The sequence below is a fragment of the Natator depressus genome, chromosome 1, assembly GCF_965152275.1.
Source record: "Natator depressus isolate rNatDep1 chromosome 1, rNatDep2.hap1, whole genome shotgun sequence".
Lineage (NCBI taxonomy): Eukaryota > Metazoa > Chordata > Testudines > Cheloniidae > Natator > Natator depressus.
Window position 1 is genome coordinate 24,783,356 of NC_134234.1, and position 12,189 is coordinate 24,795,544.

General features: G+C 40.2%; 1 protein-coding gene across 1 annotated transcript in view; it reads right to left on the minus strand.

The window, feature by feature from the left end:
• Window positions 1–506: 506 nt before the first annotated feature.
• NOX4 (NADPH oxidase 4) overlaps window positions 507–12,189 on the minus strand; it is a 137,473-nt gene continuing 125,790 nt past the window's right edge. Inside the window, exons 13-16 of the mRNA XM_074943164.1 lie at window positions 10,958–11,066; window positions 10,093–10,161; window positions 7,654–7,754; window positions 507–1,008 (exon numbers count right to left, since the gene is read on the minus strand). Coding sequence (XP_074799265.1) covers window positions 888–1,008; window positions 7,654–7,754; window positions 10,093–10,161; window positions 10,958–11,066 — 400 coding nt within the window. The 3' untranslated portion in view covers window positions 507–887. The remainder of the gene's footprint in view (window positions 1,009–7,653; window positions 7,755–10,092; window positions 10,162–10,957; window positions 11,067–12,189) is intronic.

Sequence of the window (12,189 nt, forward strand, 5' to 3'; positions counted from 1 at the left end):
TGTGTGTGTGCGTATGTGTGTGTGTGCAAAGTGAGTGTGATTTCCATGGTGACTTGGGGGTATAGCAGAAATATCCTATCTTGCCTTCTCCTGCTAGTTGTTTTTCCTGATCCAATTCCCTCTAGGTACATAAGTCATACGCTTTTTGTGAACTCATTCAGTATCAAACTGATAGAAGTTACACTAGTACCTCTATGGGCCAATTTACACCCCACCTGTCATTTACATCACCATAGGATTTGGCCCAGAGATTTCATAGGGTTGCACCCACTTTCCCATAGTCTGGGGTAAGCCCTCAATATATATCCCTACCAGACAGCTATCCAGTATGGAGGCAGGCTAGGGAGAATAAACTTTTATATTTTACATACAGAATCCTAATCTGCAATATTTAAATCATCTAATATTTTTGGCCTGGAGTTTCTCCATTTCAAGCCATTTCATTTGTGTGCCAGTAAAGAGCACCATCTGTCTTGCAGAGCACTTTTAATTCTGATCAATCTGGTGTTCGTTTAACCAATCCCAATTTCAGAGGACTGAGGTTAGCAAGATGAAGTGGAGAAATTTCAGATGTTCCATGGATTGTTCTTGAATCAGCCATAAAAGCAACCGTGTGTTTCCATTTTTTAAATTAATTTACATACTGATAAATGAATCATCCCCACCATCATAAATATTTTCTGAGAGCTTTTGGCTTTGAGCATAAACACTTGATGTGACTTGGTACTCTGCTGTGTCCTTATTTCAGAATTTTAAATAATCATAAATAAGAAAACCTGCTACTCTTTGGTATATTGTATCTGCTTAGCACAAAGCTCTGACTCTTAAGTCTTACAAAAAATGATTGCACTTCTTTCTTCCATCGAGTCCTGTTAGTCCCAAGACTTTCAGCTGAAGGATTCTTTATTGTATTCGAACCTTGTCCCATAGGAGTTGCTGCTGTTGCTCAATTTGTGGAGTACCTTGGAGATTTCATTTGGTCCACAACAGAAAACGCCAACAGTTTTCCTATTAAGAATTAAAAGTGAATCACCACATGCCAGATACATTGTGAATCGTGTCTAAAGGCACACAGAGCTGGATTCTAATCTCACATGCCACAGAATTACACTAGTGTCATATATTTTATGACCATTAGTTCATTTAATCTGACTTCTTTTATATCAGAGGCTATAGAATTTCACCCAGTTATTCCTGTATTGAATGCAATAACTGGTGTTTGATCAAAGCACATCTTCCAGAAAGGCATCCTGTCTTGATCTGAAGACATCAAGAGATCAGGAATACACCACTCCCACTGATTAATCACCCTCACTATTACAAATTTGTGTCACTTCAATGACTTCATTAGTGTAACTTTTCATTTATACCACCGTGAGATCACAATCAAGTCTATGATGATTCAATACGCGAATTAAAAGGAAGCACTACCAGATCATGCATTATTTCTAGCAGCAGCAGAATGCCTCTATTGCTACAGTGTTCTTGATTGAAACATTCAGATTGAAATTCTGCCCTCCCGCTATGACACAATCATAGAAGATTAGGTTGGAAGGGACCTCAGGAGGTCATCTAGTCCAACCCCCTGCTCAAAGCAGGACCAATCCCCAACTAAATCATCCCAGCCAGGGCTTTGTCAAGACGGGCCTTAAAAACCTCTAAGGATGGAGAGTCCACCACCTCCCTAGGTAACGCATTCCAGTGCTTCACCACCCTCCTTGTGAAACAGTGTTTCCTAATATCCAACCTAGAGCTCCCCCATTGCAACTTGAGACCATTGCTTCTTGTTCCTTCACCTGCTACCACTGAGAACAGCCGAGCTCCATCCCCTTTGGAACCCCACTTCAGGTAATTGAAGGCTGCTATCAAATCCCCCTCACTCACTCTTCTCTTCTGCAGACTAAATAACCTCAGTTCCCTCAGCCTCCCATCTTAAGTCATGTGCCCCAGCCCCCTAATAATTTTCGGTGTCCTCCACTGGACTCTCTCCAATCTGTCCACATCCCTTCTGTAGTGGGGGGACCAAAACTGGACGCAATACTCCAGGTGTGGCCTCACCAGTGCCGAATAGAGGGGAATAATCACTTCCCTCAATTTGCTGGGCCTGATGAAATTCATCCTAGGAAATTTAAGGAACTAGCTGAAGCAATCTCGGAACTGTTAGCAATGATCTTTGAGAACTCATGAGGACGGGTGAAGTCCAAGAAGACTGGAGAAGGGAAAACACAGTACACAACTTTAAAAAGGGGAACAGAGTATGTGGGAAATTATATACCAGTCAGCCTAGCTTTGATACTTGGAAAGATACTGCAACAAATTAATAAACAATCAATTTGAAAGCACCTGCCAAACCAACCTAATTTCCTTCTTTGACAGGGTTACTGGCCAGGTGGTTAAGAGGAAGCAGTAGCTGTGGTATATCTTGATTTTAATAAGGCTTTTGACACAGTCCCACATGATATTCTCTTAAGCAAATTAGAGCAATATAGTCTAGATGAAATTACTATAAAGTGGGTGCACCACTGGTTGAAAGACCTCCTCAAAGAGGAATTATCAGTGATTTGCTGTCTAACTTAGAGGGCATATCTAGTGGGGTCCTGCAGAGGAGGTCAGTCCTGAGTCCAGTACTATTCAATATTTTCATTAATTACTGAGAGAACAGAGTATGCTTATAAAATTTGCAGATGACACCTAGCTGGGAGGGTTGCAAGCACTCTGCAGGACAGGAATAGAATTCTAAATGACCTTGACAAATTGGAGAATTTGTCTGAATTCAACAAAGCAAAGTACTTCATGTAGCAAGGAAAAATCAAATGCACAAATGGAAAACAACTGGCTAGGTGGCAGTACTGTTGAAAAGGATTTGGGGGCTATAGCAGCTCAGAAATTGAATATGACTCAACAATTTGATGCAGCTGCGAAAAAGGTTAATATAATTCTGGGGTGTATTCACAGGAGAGTTATATGTAAGTCAGGGGAGGTAACTGCCCCACTCTATTCAGCTCTGGCGAGGCCTCAGTTGGAGTTCTGCATCCAGTTCTGAGCACCGCTCTTTAGGAAATACGTAGACAAAGTGAAGAGTCCAGAGGAGAGCACCAAAAATGATAAAAGGTTTCCTGATAACAGTCTTCAAATATGTTAAGGGATCGTCTAAAGAGGAGGGTAATAAATTGTTCTCCATGTCCATTGAAGGTAGAACAAGAAGTAATGGGCTTAATCTGCAGCAAGGGAGATTTAGGTTAGCCATTAGGGAAAACTTGCTAACTCTAACGGTAGTTAAATTTTGGAATAGGCTTCCAAGGGAGGTTGTGGCATCTCCATCATGGGAAGTTTTTAAGAACAAGTTTGACTAACACCTGTCAGAGGCAGTCTAGGTTTACTTGGTCCTGTCTCAGTGCAGGGGGCTGGACTAGATGACTTCCCAGGGTCCCTTCCAGCCTTACATTTGTATGATTCTATGATTATTTAACATGAAAAAGAAAAAGCTGAAATGAGCATTTACCAATTTTTAAGAAGCACATGCAGAGATGCAGGTTCTTATTATACATTCATTACTGAAGACCTAGAATGTACAGTTACACCCATTACCATTTATCCACAATACTAGTGCACACCATAGCAGCGCCAAGGAACCATTTGGCCAGATGATGTGAATATTAACGGTAATCCGTGTTCTATGTTAGGAATTCATTATTCAAAAGGCACACGATTGTTAATGTAGTTGGATCAAATCCGGATCCCAGAGTCCTTACTCAATTCTTATGCAGAGTAAACTCCGACTGAAGTCAATGGCAGTTTTGTTCTAAGTGTCTCAGTTTCAGCATCCAAAAACTGAGGCACCCAAAATCAGTGGCCACTTTTGAAAATTAAGGCCTACGTATACTGCAGAGAATGACAGTGGCAGCTTACTGGTACATATAATCTATTTTAGTGTGCAGTTAAGTTCACATCACAATTAACTGCATTGTCCCCTAAACTGCACTGAAGGAAGTCTGCGCTGCTAGACAGAAAAAAAAAAGTATAGTCTAAGGGTACTGACAAACTTACGGAAATATGTGCCTTTGAAAGAAGAAAATGTATCATATAAAGTCTTTGGCCCACACTTTCAAACTTAGGTATCTAAAGTTAGCCAGTTAAATCCATAATTCGGCCACCTGAATAACAGATGACACTGACTTTATACAATGAAGGGAAGCGAACATTAGCATTGCAAAAGTCAGGAAATGTCATCAAAAACGTTGCGTGTGCAACCAAAATGATGGCCTTGTCCAGATGTGTTACAATACCATTTTTAATTCTATGATCCCACATGGTTTACAATCTTTCCATATACATTCCGCACCCCCCACCCTCCTGCACTGTTGTGTATTTACACTGAATTCCATTGTCATAATGGTCCAGTGTTGCACTATTGACAAGGGGAGAAAAATAAGTGGCCTGATTTTCGGATGCATTGAGCAAATTATTGACCGCTGTCTTCAACAGGATCTGTTGGTGTTGAACACTTTTGAAGACCAGATAGTATGTGCTTTTGTGGATGAGGAGAAGGGCAAGTAAGCCTTGAATCTGAATTTTTATCTTATTGTGTATTTAATTGAAAGCCTTAATGTTATTAAACATTTGTATCCATTAGTTTAATTAAGTACAGCGAGGTACTTAATTAAACTCACTCTAGGTACTTACATAACCGTAATCACCATAGTATCTCGGCCCCTCACAATCACTAACAGATTTTTATCCTGACAGCACTTCCATGAGTAGGAAGCATTTTACAACAGGAAACTGCGTCAAAGAGAGGTTAAGTGACTTGCCCAAGGTCACACAGGAAGTCTGTGGCTGAGCCAGAAATTGAATCTAGGGCTCTTAAGTCCCAGTCAAGTCAATGCCCTATCCACCAGACCATCCTTAACAGTAATACTTAGCACTGCTATAGCACTTTACACTTTCAAAGTGTTATGCAAATACTAATTCATCAATCCATACAACACCCCTCTGAGGCAAGTAGGCGGGTGAGCATTATTATTCCCATTTTACACATGGAGTCATTGAGAGAGAGGTGAGGTGACTGGCAATATAATAAGAGCCAGAACGAGGACTCGGGATTTTCTGATTCCAAACCATGCGTTACATTCCTTATAGATGATTCTCTTTTATAGCATGGAGAAAATGTGCCTTATCTTTACATACCTTCTTTCCCTACATGTTTTAATTTCTTCTGTCTAGCTCATTCTCAGCTTTATGTAAGAAGCATATTGCCATTTGGACCCAGCAAAATGTAAAAGCTATGAGAATATCTCAGAAGTATATAGCGCATTTTTATCCTGAAGATAAATGAATCACAAAAAAGGGTACCACCCTTTCCCCAAATAGTTTGCACGAAAATCCTGAAAACTGGATGCATAACGTATGCTCCGAACTGTCCCAATGCAAATACTGTAGATGTGGTATAAAATATCAACAGTAGATGGTGCACTTTTGCTCCTCTTAGTTGAACTGAAAGAATCTGAACCTGATGCTGGATTGAATTAATCTGTTAACTGTGCAGAGAACTATTACATTCTAGCAGACCTCAGAAACTTAGACATGAGCTTCCCTGTCTGGGAGTCAAGCAACCAAAACCAATGGTATGGCTGAACTGATGAGAGCATCCCTAGTTGCATGTTTGTTTACGTAGGGCTTTTAGTAACCATAGCCAGAGCCACAGAATCACAGGAGGGGAAGGGAACTCAATGGGTCATCTAGTCCAGTCCCCTGTACATAGACACGTCTAAATATTATCTAGACCATCCCTGACTGGTGTTTGTCTAACCTGTTCTTTTTTACTAGAAATGTAAAATAAAAACTGGGAAATACTTTGGATGTCACCAAATAAAGACTGCAAACCAACCACGTGTGCGTCTGCAAACACGTCCAGAATCCTGAATGCCAATGCTAGACTTGTTTGGCTAAAAGAGGAATTGTTTGTCTTGCCCTTATTTAGTGGTGTGCATACTGCACCAGGGCTATTCAGAGGGAGTTACTGACAAATGGGAAGAAGTAGGAGAAGAAGCAACAAAAGGTCAGCGAGCTGAAAAACTGAATTATGGTGAAATGTTAAAGTCCCGATCTTGCACCTGGTAAGTTCTATGAAAGTTAATGGGATGCCTTATCTACACAGCGCATGTAACTAAAGTGTCTGCAGGATGGTGACCTTATAGAGCTAGTCTATAGACCTTAGCAAGGGGGTGATATGGGCTGAGGAAGGGCATAATAAGAGTCTACAAATAATGTAAAAGGTGTTCACAGTCAAGGATGCAGAAGCATTACTGAGGTTCTACAAGACATGTTGCTTAGAAATCAAGGTGATGGGCATCTTAGAGATACAAAGATGTAAGGGAAAGTGGTACTTGAGGATCTAACCAGGAGGGATGAGATGAAATGTAGAAAGGAAAAATCATGAAAAACATCTTGAAAGAGATGTGCATTCGGGTGTGCAAGAGTCTCCCAAGAGAAATGATGGAAGCTCCCATTATTTTGGTCTTTTAAAAAATAGAATGGACAAAAGATTAAGAAAGAAATAAGAATGACACTTAAAGGGTTAACATTCCCCAAACTGTGCAGGAGGCTGTGATTACAGGACCAACCTAGCAGCAGATCTACCTCTCACACTCTCCCCATCTCCTTTGCCATGCCCCTATCTCTCCCCACCATAAAAAGCAGGACTGCCCAGAGCTCAGCCCCTGCAGAGCTGTTCTCCATGTTGCACAGGAAGTACACACCTCTACCTAGGCCCCAGTTCTTGCCTTCCCTCCTGCACATCACTGAGTGGCAGTATTCATATATATTGGTTTGCATTACAGTAACTCCCTAACAGGGAGCATGGCTCCATTGTGCTAGGCACTTTGCTACTTTGGGGGAATAGCAAGATTAGTACCACAGTGTATAGATCAGATCTTAGGTCCTGACCCTAAGAGATATCACATACCAAGCGCTCACACTGAGATCAAATAAGATTTTCTGGGGCCCAGTCCTTCTCAGGATCTAATCCTCAGTAACCACAGCATCAAAGAGACTGGTTTAACAACTGGGTTAAATTAAATCCAGAAGAGGTGAGTCAATACTTTGATGTGTGTCTCATTTATTCTACATCTGACTTGTCTAGACTGTAAGCTCTTCCTCGTACAGTACTGATTACAGAGTCAGCTCTTAACAAACAATAAATAGCACTTGTAGCCCTCAAAGAAAATATATCTTCTGAATAAAGACATAACACAGTAGAATACGGCCAGAACACAGCATTTCTATTATTCGAAATGTAAATCATAAAAGTCACTGCAGAAAACTGGCATATGTTGCAAGATACTGATTATAGCAAAGGATTAAAACATGTACAATCTCAGTGTAGCAACACAGAAATATGATTTTTATTGCCTGGGCTACTGAATGGTTAAGTTGCAGGGGAAGATGAACGGCTCTGATTGCTCAAAGTGAAAGATTTTTTTTTACAATCCATCTCTCAACTGCAACATATTCAATAATATCAACATCAGTAGCTTGAATGTTACATGATAAGATAAACCCCGAAGTAATTTCCATACAAATATAGCTGTTTATTAAACATACACAATCCCCATCTCTCAAACTCTGGCAAAACCTATCAAGAGTGGTACTTACTGTCTGTTACACTTGGCTATTTCATCAAAAAGGAGTTTCCAACGAGGTCGTCCAATCAAAAGCCTCGAGTTCAGGACCTGGTATTTTTCACCAATTATCTTCTGTGATAAACAATACATTCAGTTGCTATGTGTTTGTAAATTGTTACACATCACTCAGAGCTTGTATACTGGTCTGGTAAATGCCCTGGCTGATTTACCAAATAGCTGAAATGTAAAAACTGAACTAAGTATCAAACCGCGTGACTTAGTTTGCAGCCATTTCTATGCATCAATACCTCAGCTCCTTGCCTTTTGAATAACCATCTTCAGGCTTGTGTGCTGTTTCTTATATAGCTAGTTATTAGTCTCCACATTATTTTTAAACCAATTTGTCAATTCATACATAGAGCAATAGTTATATTCTCATTACTCACTCCCTAGTTTGCCTTCACTGCTACCCTTAAAGGGACACTGTCCATATAGAAAAATCACATTTCTGGCTGAAGTATTTTTACCTACTATTGGTACAAGTAACACCTAAGCTAACTGGGGCTGAAAAAGTGAGAAGGGAAACCTTTGGAGGATGGTTTACCAGTTGCTTTGAACAGCCTCAGCAGCATCAAGCACCAAAGCTGCATCCTTGGAGTGAGCACAGGATTCTTTTAGCAATTCTAACCCAGTAAAATCCCAGCTGACCTCTCTTTATGAAGCCAAACCTGTTTCCACTGCATTGCATTACCGTTCCTTGTTTTACTGTCCTAATATAATGTAACATGTGGCTGGAGAAGAATTATATCTGATCTGATTTTCTGTGTTCACCCCATAATCGAATGATCTAAACCATCTATTATACTAATACAAAAGTACATTCTAAGCTTGAACCGTTTTACATTGTTTTTTTTTTACCATGGCTGAAAGCAGTTTCTGGAAATAAAAATGGGCTTGATTCTCTTGTGTCCTGCATCTCGGGTCACTCATTTACACCAGTGCAGAGTGAGCAAAACGCGACACTATTCTGGTTTGGTAGCATTTTACACTCACTTTGGATTGGTGTCAACGACAGCACGAGTGCAGGGCAATGGAGACTTGCATCCAGTGCTCCCTTGAACTATCTGGAGTAACTGTTCAAATCTGGATTTATGCTAGTGTAACTAAAGACAAAATTTAGCCCTCATGGTATACACTTCTATACTTGATGCCACTTTAAAATACCAAACAGTCATAAAAAAGAAAAGTTTCAGAGTAGCAGCCGTGTTAGTCTATATTCGCAAAAAGAAAAGGAATACTTGCATCCAATGAAGTGAGCTGTAGCTCATGAAAGCTTATGCTCAAATAAATCTGTTAGTCTCTAAGGTGCCACAAGTCCTCCTTTTCTTCTTTAAAAAAGAAAAGGAGTTCTAATACAAATTCAGTAGCTACTGGACACAAAATTTAAGAGTAAATATTCTAAACTGCATTTCAGTGATATTCAGCTTCATCTTGGATGTTCTACCTTGAACCTGGTCATTTCTTACCTGTTAATTAATAATATATTGGATTATCTCCATGCCAGCAGAGACATCCCATCCAGTTATTTGGAACTAGCACTGAATATTCGGAAGATTGTTCAGAATTGTTGCTAGCAGATTATTTAGCTGAAGCCCAGCAGCAAGCCCTGTATATTGGGGTAGTTCTCATCAGAACTATAAATTTTCTCTTGTCTTCATCTGCTAGAAAGGAGAGCTAAACCCAACGGACCTGATTCTTGACTGCCTTTCACCTTTTGTAGTAATTTAAGGCTTGATCCTATGCCAATCAAAGTTAACGGCAAAGCTCACATTCATTTAGAGTGTGAAGAAGCGGGCCCTTATATCTGTGCTACATCAGTGCAAAGTAGATGTAAAACGCTAACACCCAGGTCACCGCATCCCATGTATAAATGGCTACACAAGGTTCCAGCCAGTGGGGAATAAATCCAACTCTCTAAACTGGAATACTGTGAACAGTTCAGTACATTTTCTGGCTGCATACTTTTAAAAGTTTAACTTCTTCAAACATTCGAGACAAAAACAAAACAAAAAGAAACCAATCGGGATTTTTAAAAATAGCCAGTTTCTCACAACGTGTTTGCTTTCAAAAGTTTGGGTCTAGAATTATTCCAGCCTGATTCTCAGCCCAGAAATGATGCAAGTTTCCCACAAAGCCCTGCCAACTGTCTAGTCTGTGGCCTGGCCTGGAAGGACCTCTTTCCTAGAGAAGGGAGATATGGATCTCTGCCCATTGATAATCAACTGAATGCTACCAGACTTTTCTTCTAGTATTGTGGGGCTGGACTTGTGATGCAGTCTTACTGAGACAATTAGCCTTTATTCCCTGCTTAAACCATCTGCAATCATTCCATGTCATGCTTAACTGGCAGTTTGTGTTGTCTACCACCATCAGATCTACTTAGGTTTACAAACAGCATTTAGCCACATACCTGTATCCCATCTGTTTGACTAAGGTACAGCTGGATGTTTATGTAGTCTGGGCGGTTTTCCCGCCAAAGCTGGGAAGACCAGAAAAACATCAAGTGAATTAATACGCCTCTTCTTATATAAGAATGCGGTTGCTCTTGTTCAGTACCCTGATTAAGCTGGATCTTCACAGCATATACAGTGGACACTTTAATGAAAATGACACATTTACATATCTTTCTTTTACCCAGAAGCTTCTTTACATCCCAGGATACGTGAACAAACTCTCCTAAAAAGACTTTAAAATAGTTTTAAAATCCACCTGATCTCTGTTTTGACAATTAGAGTTGACTTCCAATTCCCATAAACTCACCCACCCACCTCCTTCAGTCCGCTCACCAGATGAGCTGGGGTTTTACTTTTCTTCAAAGGAAAGGATGCACACAGACTCCTTAGATGCATGTTCTTTTCCCTTCTAGCAAACTTCTTGACTATGCAAGGAGACTGTGCATCCCTGAAGAAAGGTCACATAACTCCAATTTCAGGGCCTGTCCCAACATCCCTGACTGTTTTAGAAAAAACAGTGAGTAAAATCCTGGCTCCACTGAAGGAAATGGCAAAACTTCCATTGACTTCGGTGGGGGGCAGGATTTCACCCCTGTTTTGTCCCACATGACACTTTGAACCAGTCCTTCCATGTACATCAACAACAAATTTCATCTGCCATTTTGCTGCACAATCACATAACTTAGTTTGGTCCCTCTGAAATCCCAGCCTTCTCTAGTCATGTTTAATGGAAACACTTTTGTTACTAATCTAAATATTCAAACAGATGTGTTTATTGTCAGTATCCCTTTAAAACCAGCCCTGTGTAATCGTCCCCTTTACCTTGTTATGCAGCATACACAGCAAATCTGCAAACCAGCGAAAAGACTGGATTTCCCTGCACACCCAAATAAAGTAAAGTCTTCTGAGCTTGTAGCATTGCCAGTTATCACTATAAAATGAAAATGATATGTTTGGGGAATTAATTAATGCTAATTAAGACACTTTATATTAATTGTGCAAATGTTAATTTCCATTTCCATTAAGTGAAGTTAGTTTTCCCCCCATCACACTGAAATGCCCAAATCAGTCTAAAATGATGGACTTAAATACTGAGCCCATAACACAGAACAACATGCTTTACGGATACTGTCTTTACAGTTGAACAGTATATACTGCACACTGAATGCATATATGACCTAAGGTAAGAATGTTGATTCATACATCATAACCAAGATGAAAGTTATCTAAAAGCAAAGCTGCCTCTGCATTTCAAAAAGATAGTGTGGATTCTTTATTGCAATTATAAGGCAGAGTTCACAAACTCATTTCTTCCCAGAGGAGGTGATGCTGATGAATGCAAACTTCACAGAATGCAACTCCAAAGCAAAGTTAGGGGCAAATTCTGCATTCAGGTGCATGCAAGCATCAGATTATTTCAATTATTACTTCATATTTATATTGTGGTAGTGCACAGAGGCCTAAACAAGGTCAGAGCCCCATTGTGCTAGGCAAAGGTATAGTCCCCAAAGAGCTTCAATGGTAAAGCATGTTCATGGACAACGTTTGGCATTTAGTTTAGAAAACATGACACTTGTGCCAGGTTTCCTAATGGCGATGGAGACAAAACATGATTTTAGTAAAAGAGGGACGATCACAATGAACCGGGCTAGAAAATAAACATGAAAAAAAATCTACTGATTAACAGATTTTTTAAAAAAGTCTGCATGATTTTTTCTCAGATCAGCCATGGCTGGTTTTACGTTATTGTTACTTACCTGTAATTTAGCCATTTAGGGGACAAAATCCTTCCCCTTAAAACTATTTACAGATAGTAAAGACCCATTGGGGACCATCACAGCTGCATTCTGGACTTCCAAAAATTCAGCAGTATATATGCTTATTAGGCCAAATGTCATGGCCAGGGGGCAAGGTGTGGGATAATTGCATAGCTGCTCCACATCTCCTACTGCACAACATGACTTACAGTAGCCACTATGGTCCCATATACCAACTTTCTAATTGCTGATAACTGGACCCCCCTGCCCTGCCTCATTCCCCTAAGGCCCCACCCC